Source organism: Acomys russatus, chromosome 21, assembly GCF_903995435.1.
Source record: "Acomys russatus chromosome 21, mAcoRus1.1, whole genome shotgun sequence".
Lineage (NCBI taxonomy): Eukaryota > Metazoa > Chordata > Mammalia > Rodentia > Muridae > Acomys > Acomys russatus.
This window is the reverse complement of record NC_067157.1, coordinates 10,718,692-10,733,577: the sequence shown is the minus strand read 5'-3', so window position 1 is coordinate 10,733,577 and position 14,886 is coordinate 10,718,692. Positions and strand designations below refer to the sequence as shown.

The 14,886-nt window shown below is 45.4% G+C and overlaps 1 protein-coding gene across 1 annotated transcript in view; it reads left to right on the top strand.

The window, feature by feature from the left end:
• Positions 1–14,886, top strand: part of Slc22a16 (solute carrier family 22 member 16) — a 34,038-nt gene that overhangs the window by 5,034 nt on the left and 14,118 nt on the right. The window contains exons 3-6 of the mRNA XM_051164064.1: positions 6,329–6,446; positions 9,281–9,812; positions 12,222–12,349; positions 13,328–13,437. Coding sequence (XP_051020021.1) covers positions 6,329–6,446; positions 9,281–9,812; positions 12,222–12,349; positions 13,328–13,437 — 888 coding nt within the window. The remainder of the gene's footprint in view (positions 1–6,328; positions 6,447–9,280; positions 9,813–12,221; positions 12,350–13,327; positions 13,438–14,886) is intronic.

Below are 14,886 nucleotides of genomic sequence, written 5' to 3'. Positions count from 1 at the left end.
TCTTGAAAAGAGAAGTGCAGAGTGCAGAGGCAGGGCGGTGGTGGCGCACGCCTTTAATTCCGGCACTTGGGAGGCAGAGACAGGCAGATCTCTGTGAGTTCGAGGCCAGCCTGGTCTACAAAGCAAGTTCAGGACAGCCAAGGATACACAGAGAAACCCTGTCTCAAAAAACAACAAACAAACAAACAACAACAACAAAACCCAAAACAAAACAAAAAGAATAAACAAAACAAACCAACCAAACAAACAAAAAACCCAACAAAAACAAAAGTAGTGCAGAAGGAGCTACTTCCGGCATATAGCCACTTGGTGGATAATAGTTATTCCTGTCTTTATCTTTAAACAGATTTGACTCTAAAGAGAGCTGGCTGACCCTTAGGCCATAATGTCTATAAGTATGGACATCTGATTAGCTGGCTTGTTGTAGTCTGTTTGTGCTATCATAGCAGGAGTTTATTTCTCACCCCTGAGGACTGGAACCCTGAGATAAGAGGCATCCGCAGAACTGACTGCTGAGGGTCGCTCTCTGCTTCCAAGATGCTGCCTTGTTGCTGTGGCCTCCAGCGATTCATACAATGGCCTCACACAGGGGGAGGGATGGGAGGACAGTAGCACTGTCCTGTCAAAGAATTTGCCCTTTTATAAGGGTCTCATTCCATTCAGGAGGGGGAGTCCTCATGGCATGATCCTCTTGGGCCTTTGGGGGTGGTGTATCTCAACATTAATTTTGGAGTGCCTACCATCGTGCGAATCACAGAACAGCCATAATTTTAAGCGTTCACACGAAAACAAACGTGAAGTTTTAAAAGAAAGCGAACCTCATCTCGCAGTAGACACAGAGCTCTCTCTTTTAAACGCTTCTGCGAAAACATAGGGAGGAACATAGTCTTCACAGCTGTGGCCATACAGTGTGTTTGGGGCACTGGGGACTGAGACCCGAAACCCTTGCCTCTGGGGTATAGCTGTGAAATACGTCTGAAGAGAAGTGGCAAGGCTTTGTGTGGCAGGTGCTGTACCTGTGGTTGAGAACAGGGTGAGCCAGATGGGCGCGCTAAGTATTATCTAGGCTTTCTGTTGCAATGTGCTTGCGGCTTGATGCCGAAGCTAAACGCATTTCCAGAAGATGCAATTGGTGCACTAAGCAAATGCGCCCAAATGCCTTTGCTCTGTATACTGAGTGCTTAAAAATCTGCACCAGAGAACAAAAGATGCTAACTCAAAGCAAATCGAGTTCCGCTCTCTGTGTCTGGAGGGTTCAAGGAAGGTTCGAACGGCACCAGAGAGGAACCGAGAAAGGAAATGAGCAGACACCGAAGTGGCGCCAGCATTGGCTTCTTTGTAGGGAATGTGGGTCGTGTAGTGGTGGGAGGCGAGAAAGCCCAGGGGGAGTGAATGGCGTAAGCAGGGGAGGGCTGAGGGAAAGCAGGGATCGCGGACAGGGAAAGACGAAGGCACACCTGGAAGGCCTTTTGGAACTGAGGTAATATAGAGATGAATATGCAAGAAGCGGGGGAGGCTGCTGTGTACGCGTGTGTGCGCATGTGCGTGTCTCTGTGTGTGTGCATGAGCGTGTGTGCCTGTGTGTGTGTGTGTGTGTGTGTGTGTGTGTGTGTGTTAAGGTTTAGAAGCCTGGACAGTGGGTGATGCTGCCAAACACTCCAGAAAATACTAGGTGAGAGAGAAGCGCATGTCTAGGTACTTTGAACAAGCTTATGCAAAAGATAAGGATGGGATAGTCAGAACTAATACAACTATATTATGGAGGAGGGTGACTAGGGAGGGAAGACATGTAGCTGGTAGTCGCATCCATCTGTGACGTCTGCCGATGAAGTAAGTGCAAGGTGACTGAAGACGCCGTGAGTTCATGAGAAGTTATCATTTAGGGTGTATGAGGTTCAAGCTGCAAGGACGGAGCTAGAAGAGAGGGAAAAGAAGAAGAGGCAGGTGGATTAAGGCCTTAGAGGAGCTGGGAAGATGCAGGCTGTGCAGGTAGGTAGGCTTCCTCTTTGATGGTCTGCGGTCATTCAGTGGCGTTGGCCTCCTGCCGAATGTGAAGACGTGGGTATGGCAAAAGAGCTTCATCAGCAATAGTTAAAACAGCTTCCAGCAATGTTCATGTTGCTGTCTGATGGGGCAGAGGAGCACTCAGGAGCATGGCCAGCAGCGTCCCTCCATGGCCTTTGCATCAGCTCCTGCCTCCAGGTTCCTGCCCTGTTTGAGTTCCTGTCCTGGATTCCTGTGATGATGAGCTGTGATGTGGAAGTGTGAGCCAAATAAACCCTTCCATCCTCGGCTTGCTTTTTGGTCATGGTGTTTAATTGCATCAACCAGAACCCTTCCTAAGACAAGTTGGTACCAGGGTTTCGAGGTACTGTTGTGACAGACTGTGTTTTCTTGGGAGAGTTGTGGAAAGACTTAGGAACACTGGCGCAAGAGAAGCCATTGAGTGTTTAATGCTTGGTGAGCTGCTCTGTAGAAGCTTGGAAGATAAGAATGTTGGAGGCGATGCAGATGATGGAGGCCTGGCTTTTGAACTTTCAAAGGGAAGTTTAAAGACTCCATGGGGCCCTTTGTCATTTTGAATTAAGATTCTGGGGTTCTGGTTAGCTGGAGTGATTAATGAGATACCAGAAACACTGAAATGAGGCATTTGCTTTGCTGGTATACTCGATACTGGTTGGCTGGCCCTGAGAATTTAGCAGTGATTAAGGAGAGATGGCTCAGAGGTTAAGAGCACAGTCTGCTCTTCCAAAGGTCATGAGTTCAATTCTCAGCAACCACATGGTGGCTCACCACCATCTATAGTGAGATCTGGTGCCCTCTTCTGGCATGCAGATGTACATGCAGGCAGAGCACTAACGAAATCTTGAAGAAGAAGAAGAAGAAGAAGAAGAAGAAGAAGAAGAAGAAGAAGAAGGAGGAGGAGGAGGAGGAGGAGGAGGAGGAGGAGGAGGAGGGGGGAGGAGGGAGGAGGAGGAAGAGGAAGAGGAAGAGGAAGAAGAAGAAGAGAGGAGGAGGAGGAGGAGGAGGAAGAAGAGACCAACATCATCGAGGTGAAATCTTCTGGTAAGTGTTTTCTGAGAGTCAGCACAGGGAAGCTGTGTTCTGGAGGTAGCCAAGGTTGTACTTCTTCCTGGCAGCTGAAGTTGGTATGATAAGAGTCACCCAGGTGGGACTGGTTTTGAAGGCATAAAGGAGTCATGGAGGGCAGCTGATGCTTGGCATTGTGAGAGGACAGGAGAAGCCATTGGTGAATGTGCAGCCCGGTTCCAGCAAAAGACTCCAGCCCAAAGTTGAATCTTAAAAGGCTTTGGACTTTAAAAAGATTGAATTTTTAAAGACTGTGGGACTTTTACAACTTAGAATATTTTATATTGTAATGTTCATATTAATGTGAGATCTTGGGGAAAAATAAGAAAGGAAGGGTTGTGGCTTAACAGTGATGTGTTTGTGTGTCAAGTTGACAAGGGGCCAATTGTCCTGGCTAGTTTTGTGTCAACTTGACACAAACTAGAGTTGAGAAAATGCCTCCATAAGATCTGGCTGTAGGACATTTTCTTAATTAGTGATTGATGTAGATGTCCAGCCCTGGGCTGGTGGTCCTGGGTTCTAAGAAAGCAGGCTGAGTAAGCCATGAGGAGCAAGCCAGTAAGCAGCACCTCTCCATGGCCTCTGCACCAGCTCCTGCCTCTTAGTTCCTGCCCTGCTTGAGTTCCTGTCCTGCCTTCCTGTGATGATGAACTGTGATATAGAAGTGTGAGCCAAATAAACCTTTTCCTCCCCAACTTGCTTTTTAGTCACGGCATTTCATTGCAGCAGTAGTAACCCTAAGGCAAAGAATGTGGCTACAACAGTCCCTTTTCGGTCCCAAGTAAACCTACTGGGTAGAATCTATCCATCCATGTTATATCGATCTCCTTAAAACAATTTGTCAAGGATCACTCACAGGGAGAAGTCTATTTTCAAATCATATATCTGCCAAGAATTTTGCATCCAAAATATACATAACTATTTTGGGGGCGGGGGTAGAGGTCGAAGCAAGAGTTTCCTTGCATAGCCCTGGCTGTTCTGGAACTCACTATGTGGACCAGATTGGCTTTGAACTCTCAAGGGGGTCCACATACCTCTGCCTCCCAAGTACTGAGATTAAAGGTGTGTGCCGCCACACTCAGAAAAGACACATAACTCTAAAAACTGAACATTTAAAAAACCAAATTAATTAAAAACTATACAAGAAGCAGGGTGTGATGCCGCACACCTTCAATTCAAGCACTCGGGAGGCAGAAGCAGGCGGGTCTCTGTGGGTTTGAGGCCAGCCTGGTATACAAAGTGAGTCCAGGACAGCCATGGCTACACAGAGAAACCTTGTCTTGGAAAAAACCCCACCACCATTACAACAACAACAACAACAACCAACCAAACAAACAAACAAAACCAAATCAAACCAAACCAACAAAACAAAACCACACAAGAGACGCTGACTGATGTTCCCTTAAGAATAAGTCCAGACAGCCAATAGTCACTTGAAAAGGTTCCCGGTATCATGAATCACTTGAAAAATGTAACTCAGGGACATAGTGAGATATTGATTCATACTCACTGGGATGGCTACAGGTAACCTGAAGGTACTGGTGAGGATGTGGAAAGACTATGACTTTCATTGCTAGTGAGGTGATAAAACCAGGGGGCAGCCATCTTAGATTGCACAGTTTAGCAGTTCTGCAAAAAGTCAGAGTCAATCAACCCAGGAGAGTTGAAAACAAGCTCTCACAAAATCTTGTTTGCGAACATTAAAAGAACCCTAGTGTATGTTCACTGAGGAATAGAAAACCTGGAGGAATATTACTCAGCAATGAAAAAGGAAATGAAATGCCTAGTCGGGCTGTGACAGGTGAATCATGAGAACATGATGCCAAGTAAAAGGAGGTGGACAAAAGGCCACATATCATCTACTCTGTTTATATAAAATTTCTGAGACAGGCAAACGAGAGAAAACAGTTTGTTTGTTTCCAGAGGCAAGGAGGACAGGGAAGGGAGGTGGTGGCTCCTAAGTTTAGTTCTGGGGAGATGATGTATAGGTCTCAGAATAAGACAGAGACTGTAGTTACACAACTCTGTGAATCTACTAAAAGCCACCAAAGTGTTTATGGGGCAAGGCTTTGTTTTAAATTATCTGAATCATATAAAAATGTCAAGAATGGCAGTGATTTTTTTCCCCTAAAGAAATCCCCCCTCACTCTAAATGAGAGACACATGGGAGAATAGCAAAATAAAAGGATACAGAGGGTCCTAGAAATCTACAAGTAGAACAAAATGATAGGCAGATTTGGGCCCAGGGGTCCCGCTCAAACTAAGGCACCAGCCAAGGACAATACAGGAGGTAAACTTTAAACCCCTTCCCAGATCTAGCCAATGGTCAGAATATTCTCCACAGTTGAGTGGAGAGTGTGATATGACTTTCTCACGTACTCTGGTGCCTCACATTTGACCATGTCCCCTGGAGGGGGAGACCTGGTGGCACTCAGAGGAAGGACAGCAAGTAGCCAAGAAGAGACTTGATACCCTATGAGAATATATAGGGGGAGGTAATCCCCCTCAGGAACAGTCATAGGGGAGGGGAATAATGGGAAAATGGGGGGGGGGGAGGAATGGGAGGATACAAGGGATGGGATAAACATTGAGATGTAACAAGAATAAATTAATTAAAAAAAAAAAAAAAGAAATCCCCCCTCAACTCTGATACTACTCAGGAGTAGAAGGTAGCAAGATGTCAGTTTTGTTCTGAAAGATTTATTTATTTTTATTTTATGCATATGAGTGTTTTGCCTGCATGCCTGGTGCCACAGAGGCCAGAAGATGGCGTCAGAGCCCCTGCAACCGGAGTTACAACTGTGAGCCACTGTGTGTGTGTGTGTTTTGAGAAGCAAATCACCACTTTCTGCAAAAGTGGCCAGTGCTCTTAGCCATAAAACTACCCCTCAAACTTCAGGGATCAGCTTTTTTAGCAAGAGCTGTCACGACCTTGATTGGTGAGATCAGCTGTCAGGGAAAAGAAGCCAACAGTAGGTGGACGGGAGGGGACAAGTTTTCCCTTTTCCCTCGGTCCTAAGGTGATGGCCCGGCATGGTGGTTCAGTGTGCATATTAGCAGATTAACTGGAGGCCTCCCCACCGAAGGCTGGTCTCTTGAGGATGCGTGTTAACTCATGACTTGTTCAAAGTCGATGACTATCAGAAATCAAATACATAATGTCGGCAACACCTGTCTTTCATGACCTGGACAGGCCACTTAAATGGTGGTGTTTCTGACTGTGCTCCTTATCTTTCAGATACGGAAGGCGAGTGGTCCTGTGGTGTACGAGCCTCTGCGTGTTCTTATTTGGAATAGCATCAGTCTTTATGTTTGATTATTTCAGCTTCATGGCTGCACGCTTTTTCCTTGCCATGGTGAGTCACTGTGCTTATGGTACATCGCGTTTACGCCTTTAATTTTTTGTTTTGTTTTGTTTTGGTCTGTTTAGAATCTGCTGAGAGAGATGGTAGGCTGACCAATCTTTGTCCACTACAGAAGGCTTTCTGTAAATATCAATACTTTATGTTTAGAATGGCACTCATTAAAATGAAAAAAAAAATTGCTGCTTACTAATCTCTTGTTTGACTTTGCTTGGCACATGGCCTGTACCCTGTAGTTGAGACGGCATTATTTTATTCCTCAGTGATTGTATTGATCTAGTTGGAACCCATATGCACACACCAGACAGGTAAAGGGGTATTGTTAAAGTCATTCATAGAGTCATTCTTAATGCAGAATAAGAAGGAGACAGAAAGCCTGTGTGGGTAATAGAGAGTAGGGGAGAGCTGTGGGTAGGAGTAGGTACAAATACCAACTTTGTCCCCTTTGAGCACAGGTTAGTCCCTTTGAGCCACAGTTGACAGTCTATAAACTCCAGGCAATGACACCTGTCTTACCTGATGGCCAGCAGTCTCAGTGAGGTGGAGAGGGGGCTCCCACAGTGACAGAAGCTGGCACGGAGCATCAAAAATAAAAGCAACACCAACAAACCTACCCTTCATTTGCCTTCTCTTTTGGTCAGTCAGCCCAGGGCCCAAGGGGAGGGATTGACGCTGCCCACTGTTAGGCTAGGTCTTCCTGCATCAATGAGCAGAATCAAGACGATGGTTAGCCATGCCCAAAACCAAGCCCTCCCTGGGCCCTTGCCAAGCAATACTAGACGGTGTCAGGTTGACAAAGCTCATAGCAAGCAACTGAGCACACTTGCACTGGCTTCTTTCTGGTCCTCACTGTGGATGTGATGTGACTAGCTGTTTTAAGTTTCTTCCACTGTGACTGCCCTGTTCCAAGGACTGTAACCTTGAATTGTAAGCTAAAACAAACCCTTTCTACCAAACCAAACCAAACCCAACCCAACCCAAACCAACCCAACCCAAACCAACCCAACCCAACCAAACCCAACCAAACCCAACCCAACCCAAACCAACCCAAACCAACCCAAACCAAACCAATCCAAACCAACCCAAACCAAACCAACCCAAACCAACCCAAACCAAACCCAAAACCAAAAGCCAAAACAAAAACAAAAACCTAACTGTCTTAGGGTTTTTATTGCTGCAACTAAACACCATGACCAAAAAACAAGTTGGGGAAGAGATGATTTATTCAGCTTTCACTTCCACATTACTGTCCATCACCAAAAGGAAGTCAGGACAGGAACTAAAGTAGGGCAGGATCCTAGAAACAGGAGCTGATGCAGGGGCCATGGAGGGGTGCTGCTTACTGGCTTGCTCTCCATAGCTTGCTCGCTCTTTTCTTTTCTTTTCTTTTCTGTTTTCGAGACAGGATCTCTCTGTGTAGTCTTGACTGTCCTGGACTCACTTTGTAGACCAGGCTGGCCTCGAACTCACAGAGATCCACCTGCCCCTGCCTCTAAGTGCTGGGATTAAAGGTGTGTGCCACCAGCACCCTGCTCTGTTAGCCCATCTTTAATGTATACCAGGGTTTCTTTTGTATTTGAGACTGGACAACCAATGACCAGTATATCCCTTATTCATTTATCTGTTGATGGACACCTGGCTTCTGTATTTTAGCTCTTGTGAATTTGTTGTTATTGACGTTGGTGCATGAACACCTCTCTGAGCTCTTGCTCCCCTTTCATTTTTGGAGGGATTATATACTAAGAAGTGTCATTACTGGATCTTTTAATATATATATTTTTAATTTTTAGAGGATTTGCCATATCGCTTTCCACAGAGGTTGTACCATTTTATTATTCCTATTAATGACACATGCACAAGGATCCCAATTTCTACACTCCCTAGCATTTCTTTTCTGTTTTCTTTTAGTAAATGTCTTCGAAACACAATTTTAGTTTTATGTGTATAGGTGTTTTGTCTCTGCACGGCTGTATACCACATGTGTGCAATGCCCTCCAAGGCCAGAAGAGGGCATCAGATCCCACAAACTGGAGTTAAGGAGGCTAGTGAGCTGCCATGTGGACCTGGGAGTCAGACCCCAGTCCTCTGTAAGAGACACCAATGCAATCCGTCTCTCTAGCCCCTCGGCCCCTATCTTAATGGAGGCAAGGTGGTTTTTCACTGTAGATCTGATCTACATCGACTTAACAGTGATGTCAAATACCTTCTCATGGGCTTTTGGCACTTAGATAACTTTTGCCAAGTGCCTACTTAACTCATTTGTCTGCGTTTGAACTGAATTGGTTTTCTGTGTTTTGTTTTGTCTTACTTTAGGAGTTTTCTGTATCACCCCTTACCAGACGTGTGACTTACACATATTTTCTCTAATTCTGCCACTCTATCGGCAGAATATTTTATTATTTATTTATTTGTTTTGGAGCACAGAATAGTTGATCAAATCCAATTAGTTTATTATTGTTGCCCACCAAAGTTTTTTTTTTTTAGCCAAGTCTACTTTTCTCCCTATTAGTCTCCAAAGAGCCTCATCCCTGTTCAGCAGTCAGGGTATAACAGTGGCATATAGAGATACACAGATAAGTGTGCCAGGAGGAAGTGAGAACTAAGTTTGCCTTATGATGGAACTTTATTAGAAATGAAACAAGGAGGCATCTGATACTTTTATCACAAATCATAGCCTCTCAAGCTTGTTATTGAAGTAGGGGGGATAAAAGGGCGGCCCCCTTTGGAGAAGAAAGAATACTTCTTACTCAAATGAGCTTGCAGAGAGCTCAGATCCCTCGTCCACAACTGTACCATAATCACCGAGTCCCCTTGCTGTCTTCTTTCAGGCTGCCAGTGGCTATTTTGTGGTTGTGTTTGTCTATGTGATGGAGTTCATCGGCAAGAAGTCTCGCACATGGGCATCCATGCACCTGCACACCTTCTTTGTGATCGGAGTGATGTTGGTGGCCTTGGTGAGCTATTTGGTCAACACCTGGTGGCTCTATCAGATCATCCTATGGATGGTCACCGTCCCTTTCATCCTGTGCTGCTGGCTGCTTCCGGAGAGCCCTTTTTGGCTCCTCTCAGAAGGAAGGTACAAAGAAGCGCAAAGCATAGTGGACACCATGGCTTGGTGGAATCAGTCCAACTCCTGCGACCTGGCAGAACTTTTATCATTGGACGTGAATAGTGTGCAGGGTAAAAACCGCGAGGACCTCAGGAGGCACAGACTATCCAATCTGTTTCATAACTGGGATGTTGCACAAAGGACCCTCACCATTTGGCTCATCTGGTTCACAGCAAATTTGGGCTACTACATCTTTAGCATGGAGGCTATCCACAGGCGGGAGCACGAGCACCTGTTTCTCTTCCTGGCGGGTAAAGTGGCGAACACATTCTTTCCTATGGCCCTGGAGGTCAAGTTTCTGGCACTTTTTAAAATTATCTCTTGAAGCCAGCAACAACATTGGTCACCATATTAGTGTGCTATCTTTTAGTGTCGTTAACACCGTAGGACATGTGTCCTGTTTGTCTGAAAAAATGAGAAGAGTTATGAGAAGAGCTTAGTTCCTCTTTTCTTTTATTCCCCATTTTCCTTGCTTGCTTCTTTCCTTCATCCTTAACCTGTAGTTATTCCCAGAGGTAACTTCTAGAATGTTTGGTTGTATGTACTCCTCTCTCTTTCTATGCATGTCTATTTAAGTGTGCCATGCATGGCATGAATGAGATCCTTTTATGACACACTGTACTGGGTAAGTCTGTATATGCATACACACACACACACATACAATGTCTTGAGGCCTTCCAAATTTCCTTAATTTGTAAAAATAACTTCATCACGTGCACCTATTATGAATATTATCATGTTTATTTAACTTTAGTAAAAGTTAGAATGACTTTAGATAAGGCAGGTTGTAACTTTCAGGACAATCAAAGGTGAGCCAAATGGGTAGGAAGAGGCAATGCAGGTAGCCGTTAGGAAACTGTATTTTCCCATCTGGTGTGCACTGGCTGTTTCTGTGTGGGCTGCTTCCTTCTATACCACCCTCAGAGAGCTCCTGCTGCATCTTTCTATGTAGACATCAGACTTTCTCATCAAAGGACCCTCATGACACATCTATTTTTGTGTGTTTGTTATCACTCAGCAAGAATTATGAGAAAAGTCACTTTTTTAAGGAGTACATTTGTGGGCGATGTTACGAGTCTATAAGAAAACTGCACCCCTTTTCCTAAGTCAGTTTGAGAAATGAATAGCATCAAACGGTAGCAGAACCAGGTGGGGTACAGGGATACAGTGCACACGGAGGCGGCTAGGGCATCCTGAGACACAGCTGCATCCAAGAGCTGCGTGCTCCGGGTCTAAGAATCGAGCTTTGGTTCTATAAGGCAGGGGTTTTACACGAAGGGGTTTAAGATTCACGTGCTCAGGTTTCCCCCTCACTCTTCTGGCCAAGTAAAGAAAGATCCAAGACAAAGACCCTGCTCCATCGAGGCTGTTAGGCTTAAAATCTAGTACATGGGGATCGGGCTATAGCGCGGTTGTCAGAGTGCTTGCTAAGCCGACCTGAAGCTCTGGGTTCCACGCCCAGCACTGCACGAGTAAGGGCCTGGGGGCTTTCTCCTGCCATCTCAGCACTCAGGAGGTGGAGGCAAGGAAGTAAAAATTTGAGGTCATTCTGGTTTTGCTTTTAAATTTTTTGTTTGTTTGTTTGTTTCTTGAGACAGGGTTTCTCTGTGTAGCCTTGCTTGTCCTGGACTCACTTTGTAGACCAGGCTGCCCTCAAACTCACAGAGATTCTCCTGCCTCTGCCTCCCTGAGCACTGGGATTAAAGGCGTGCGCCACCATGCCCAGCTGAGGTCGTTCTTATCCTTGTGTAGACAGTGAGTTTGAGGCTAGCCCGCGGATGCATGAGAGCTTGTCTGTTAAAGACAGACCTATTAAGATCTGCCACCAGTCAATGTGCTCAGTTGCTACTTCGATCCTGTCAAAAAATTAAATCACGTCTTTTTTTTTTAAGTTTAGAAGTTCACTGTGTTACAAAACTAGTTTTGAAGTGAGAGACAGCACAGTTTAAAACATGAAGGAGGGCGTGTCTTGGCCTTTTTTCTGATTGGCTGTCACGCCCACGTTCTTTTAGGAGGAGCGGAGGTGTTGAAGTGGGTTTTTCTGTGGTGGACTGCTTTGTTTTCACCACCTCATGCTAGTAACTACTCGAAACTGGCACCATGTTTCTTTTACGGTTAGAGACAGATGGCAGAAATCAGGGTGGCTGCCTGATTTCTGTCTGGTTTGGCTTGGTGGGGGTGGGGCCTCCATGGGCTACGGCCTCCAGTTTTATTTGTTTGAAGTTACACACCCAAATCACTCTCCTCCAGTTCCGCCAAGCACAAGAAGTCCTGTTCTCTGCACTTTCTTCACTCATTCAGGAGGCCAGACCCTTACGCAGCACAGCGGGTCCCAGTGAGCTCCGCTCCTAGGACAGTAGAAAGGGTTTTGGTGGATTTCTGCCAGCCTAGTGGTTTCACAAAAAACTCTTTTCTCACCCCAGTGAGATAAAACATGGTAAATCGTATTCTCTCTCTCTCTCTCTCTCTCTCTCTCTCTCTCTCTCTCTCTCTCTCTCTCTCTCTCTCTCTCTCTCTGTATGTGTGTGTGTGTCAGTCCTTTTTCCGACAGGTGTGGGACAGCCTGGGGTGGGCTGACGGCTCCTTCTGGCGGTGGCATGCACTGGGTGATGGCGGGTCTGGGCAGCAGTCTTACAGAGGGCTCCTTGGCTCCCTGACAGGTGCGTTGGAAGTTCCTGCCTACTTCCTTATGTGCATCTGGTTGCAGGTAGTGGGCAGAAGAAAGACCATGATCTTCTTCCTTCTGTTGTGCTCACTCACCTGTGGCGCTTACATGATGATGCCCCAGGTGAGTCAATTTTTCTTTATGGAATGGCTGTGGCAGTTTCATGGAAAGACGTTTAAAGAGCCTTTTAGTATAAAACCACTTCAGACATGTAGACAGAGTATAATGGTTGCTTCTCCTCCTCCTCCTCTTCCTCCTCCTCCTCCTTCTCAAGATGGGATTTTTCTATGTAGCCCTGGCTGTCCTGGAACTCTGGAGACCAGGCTGGTCTCAAACTCACAGAGATCTGCCTGCCTTTGCATCCCATTTCCTGGCAAAGGTATCATCTTAAAAAACACATTTCTTTTATGTAAATATATTGTACATATATGCTTAAACACACACACACACACACACACACACACACACACACACACACACACACACACACCATAACTCCACACACCAAAGGTGGTGCATGTAATGTTTTAGGAATGGCATTCTAACCATGGTGGGGCTCTTACCCGCTGAGCCATCTTGATGTCTACCTACCAGATGAAGGGGAAGGAGGAGAGTGCAGAGCACGGAAGGTCTTCATGAGCCACCCTGGGAGTGGAACACTCTGGAGATGGCAGGCAATGGGTTGGAGATACAGGTTTTCAGGGATGTGTCAACAAACAGACAGATAGTTGACACCTTTACATAATTGTGTTTGGAGGTAGTTTATAAACCCAGCTTATTTTCCCCAAACCCACCTTTCATTCTGCTTGGTCAGTGACTGGTGCAAGCAGTACCACTCAGGTGAGTCTGACCCCCAAGTATTCTTCCTGACGGGCTTCTGGGGTTAGGGCTAGGCACATTAAAACTTTCCCTTTAGGTCTCACAAAGATAGAAAGCCTTTGCAGCCCATCAGTAGTGTTTATAAAATAAATCCTTATAGGAAAGTCAAAACTCTGTTGTTGTAAAACATACCAATGGAATAAGAAAGTTTTAAGGGATTTTAATGATTTCATATTTTCTTTGTGTGTGTGTGTGTGTGTGTGTGTGTGTGTCCTCCCCCAGAATCACCAGACTTTGAAAACAGTGGTAGCCTTGGTTGTCAAAGTTGCTGTAGCATCAGTATTTGCCCTTGCTTATCTTTATACAGCTGAGCTGTATCCAACGGTTGTAAGGTAAGGATTCATATTTTTCTGTTGGATTCCTGTTACTTTTTACTTGCAATGTCATTTCATCGTATTTGGTCTTTAAATACAAATGTGTTCTTTCCACGGACGGGAAAATTATATGATGGTGATAATTTTGACTTTAAAACCATTGTTTAATAGTGCATTAGCAAGGAAATTAAGAGGTTGATTTAAAGTGACACTATTGAACCAACACCAAAACTCAAAGAAAATAGGTGTCTGCGGATTCCGAATGTAACACAAGGCTATTTTTCTCGTACGTGTCGCTCAGTGTTCTAACGGTAGGCGTGTGCATTTGATAGGATAAGCATGGCCAAACAATAGACACGTCCTCATAGTTCAGTAGACACAGGGTCTCAGATCAAAGTGTTGGGATACTGGAAGCCACTCTTCTTGGCTTACACCATGTTTTTGTTTTACAATGTCTGAGCTCTGTGGCCACTCTGGGTGGCCTGTCACCTTCTTATGAGGTAACAGTTCTATTGGGTTAGGACCCCCTGCTTTAACATGGCCTCTTTATCAGTGACCCTTGTCTCCAAAGCATAAGACAGTGTGTGTTGGAGGGTAGACATTAGCACCTGCATTTCACCCCTGACAACATGTCCCCAGTTCCCTGAGATGGCCTCATCAGGAGCATCCTCAAGCTGTAAGAAACTACGAGGCATCTGATCCAACACACCCCAGTCCTGGGTCCACACTACACCTGCAGACACTCCAGGAGGAGAGCAGGCTTTTAAACAAGTTAACAGGCGGTTCTGAGTCTCCGCCTTTGAGACTGTCTCGGTGACCTGGGAGTCGCTGCAGAAGAGCATGCAGGCTACAGTGGCACATCCTGTGACTCCCATAGGTCCTACTACAGCCCTCTGTGTCTGGACAGGATAACTGAAGCCAGAGGCAACACACACATGCTGCCAAAGACAGAGTTTGGATCCAGAGATGGCAGGAAAGCGTCTTTTTTTTATTCACCCTTTGTTTGAAGAATCATCTGAATTTCAAAGTTTAAATGGTGATTGGCGTTACAATAATACCATGGCAGGCCCAAGACCCAGCTTCCCTCTAAGGATTTAGAATAGTTTCCTGTTGACTGTCTTCCCCAACTCCTCTCAGTGACCTTTTCCTACCACCCACTTCATCCAGTCGGTCCCCCCTTCCTTTCTCCCTTCCCTTGTTTCTGTATAGGTGATTAAACCCAGAGCCACACACATTCTAGGCAAGGACTCTACCACCAAACTACATCCACAACCCCTCCCCTCTTTCATTTTTAATTTTGAGTTAAAGTCTTAAGAAGTTTCCCAGGCAGGCCTTACATTCCTTTTGCCCTAGTCTCTCTGAGTGCTAGGATTATAGGCATGTACCAGGATATCCAGGAGAAGTTTTTACTTATTTTTCATTATTTATTTATTTATTTATTTATTTTTAAAGATTTATTTGCTATGT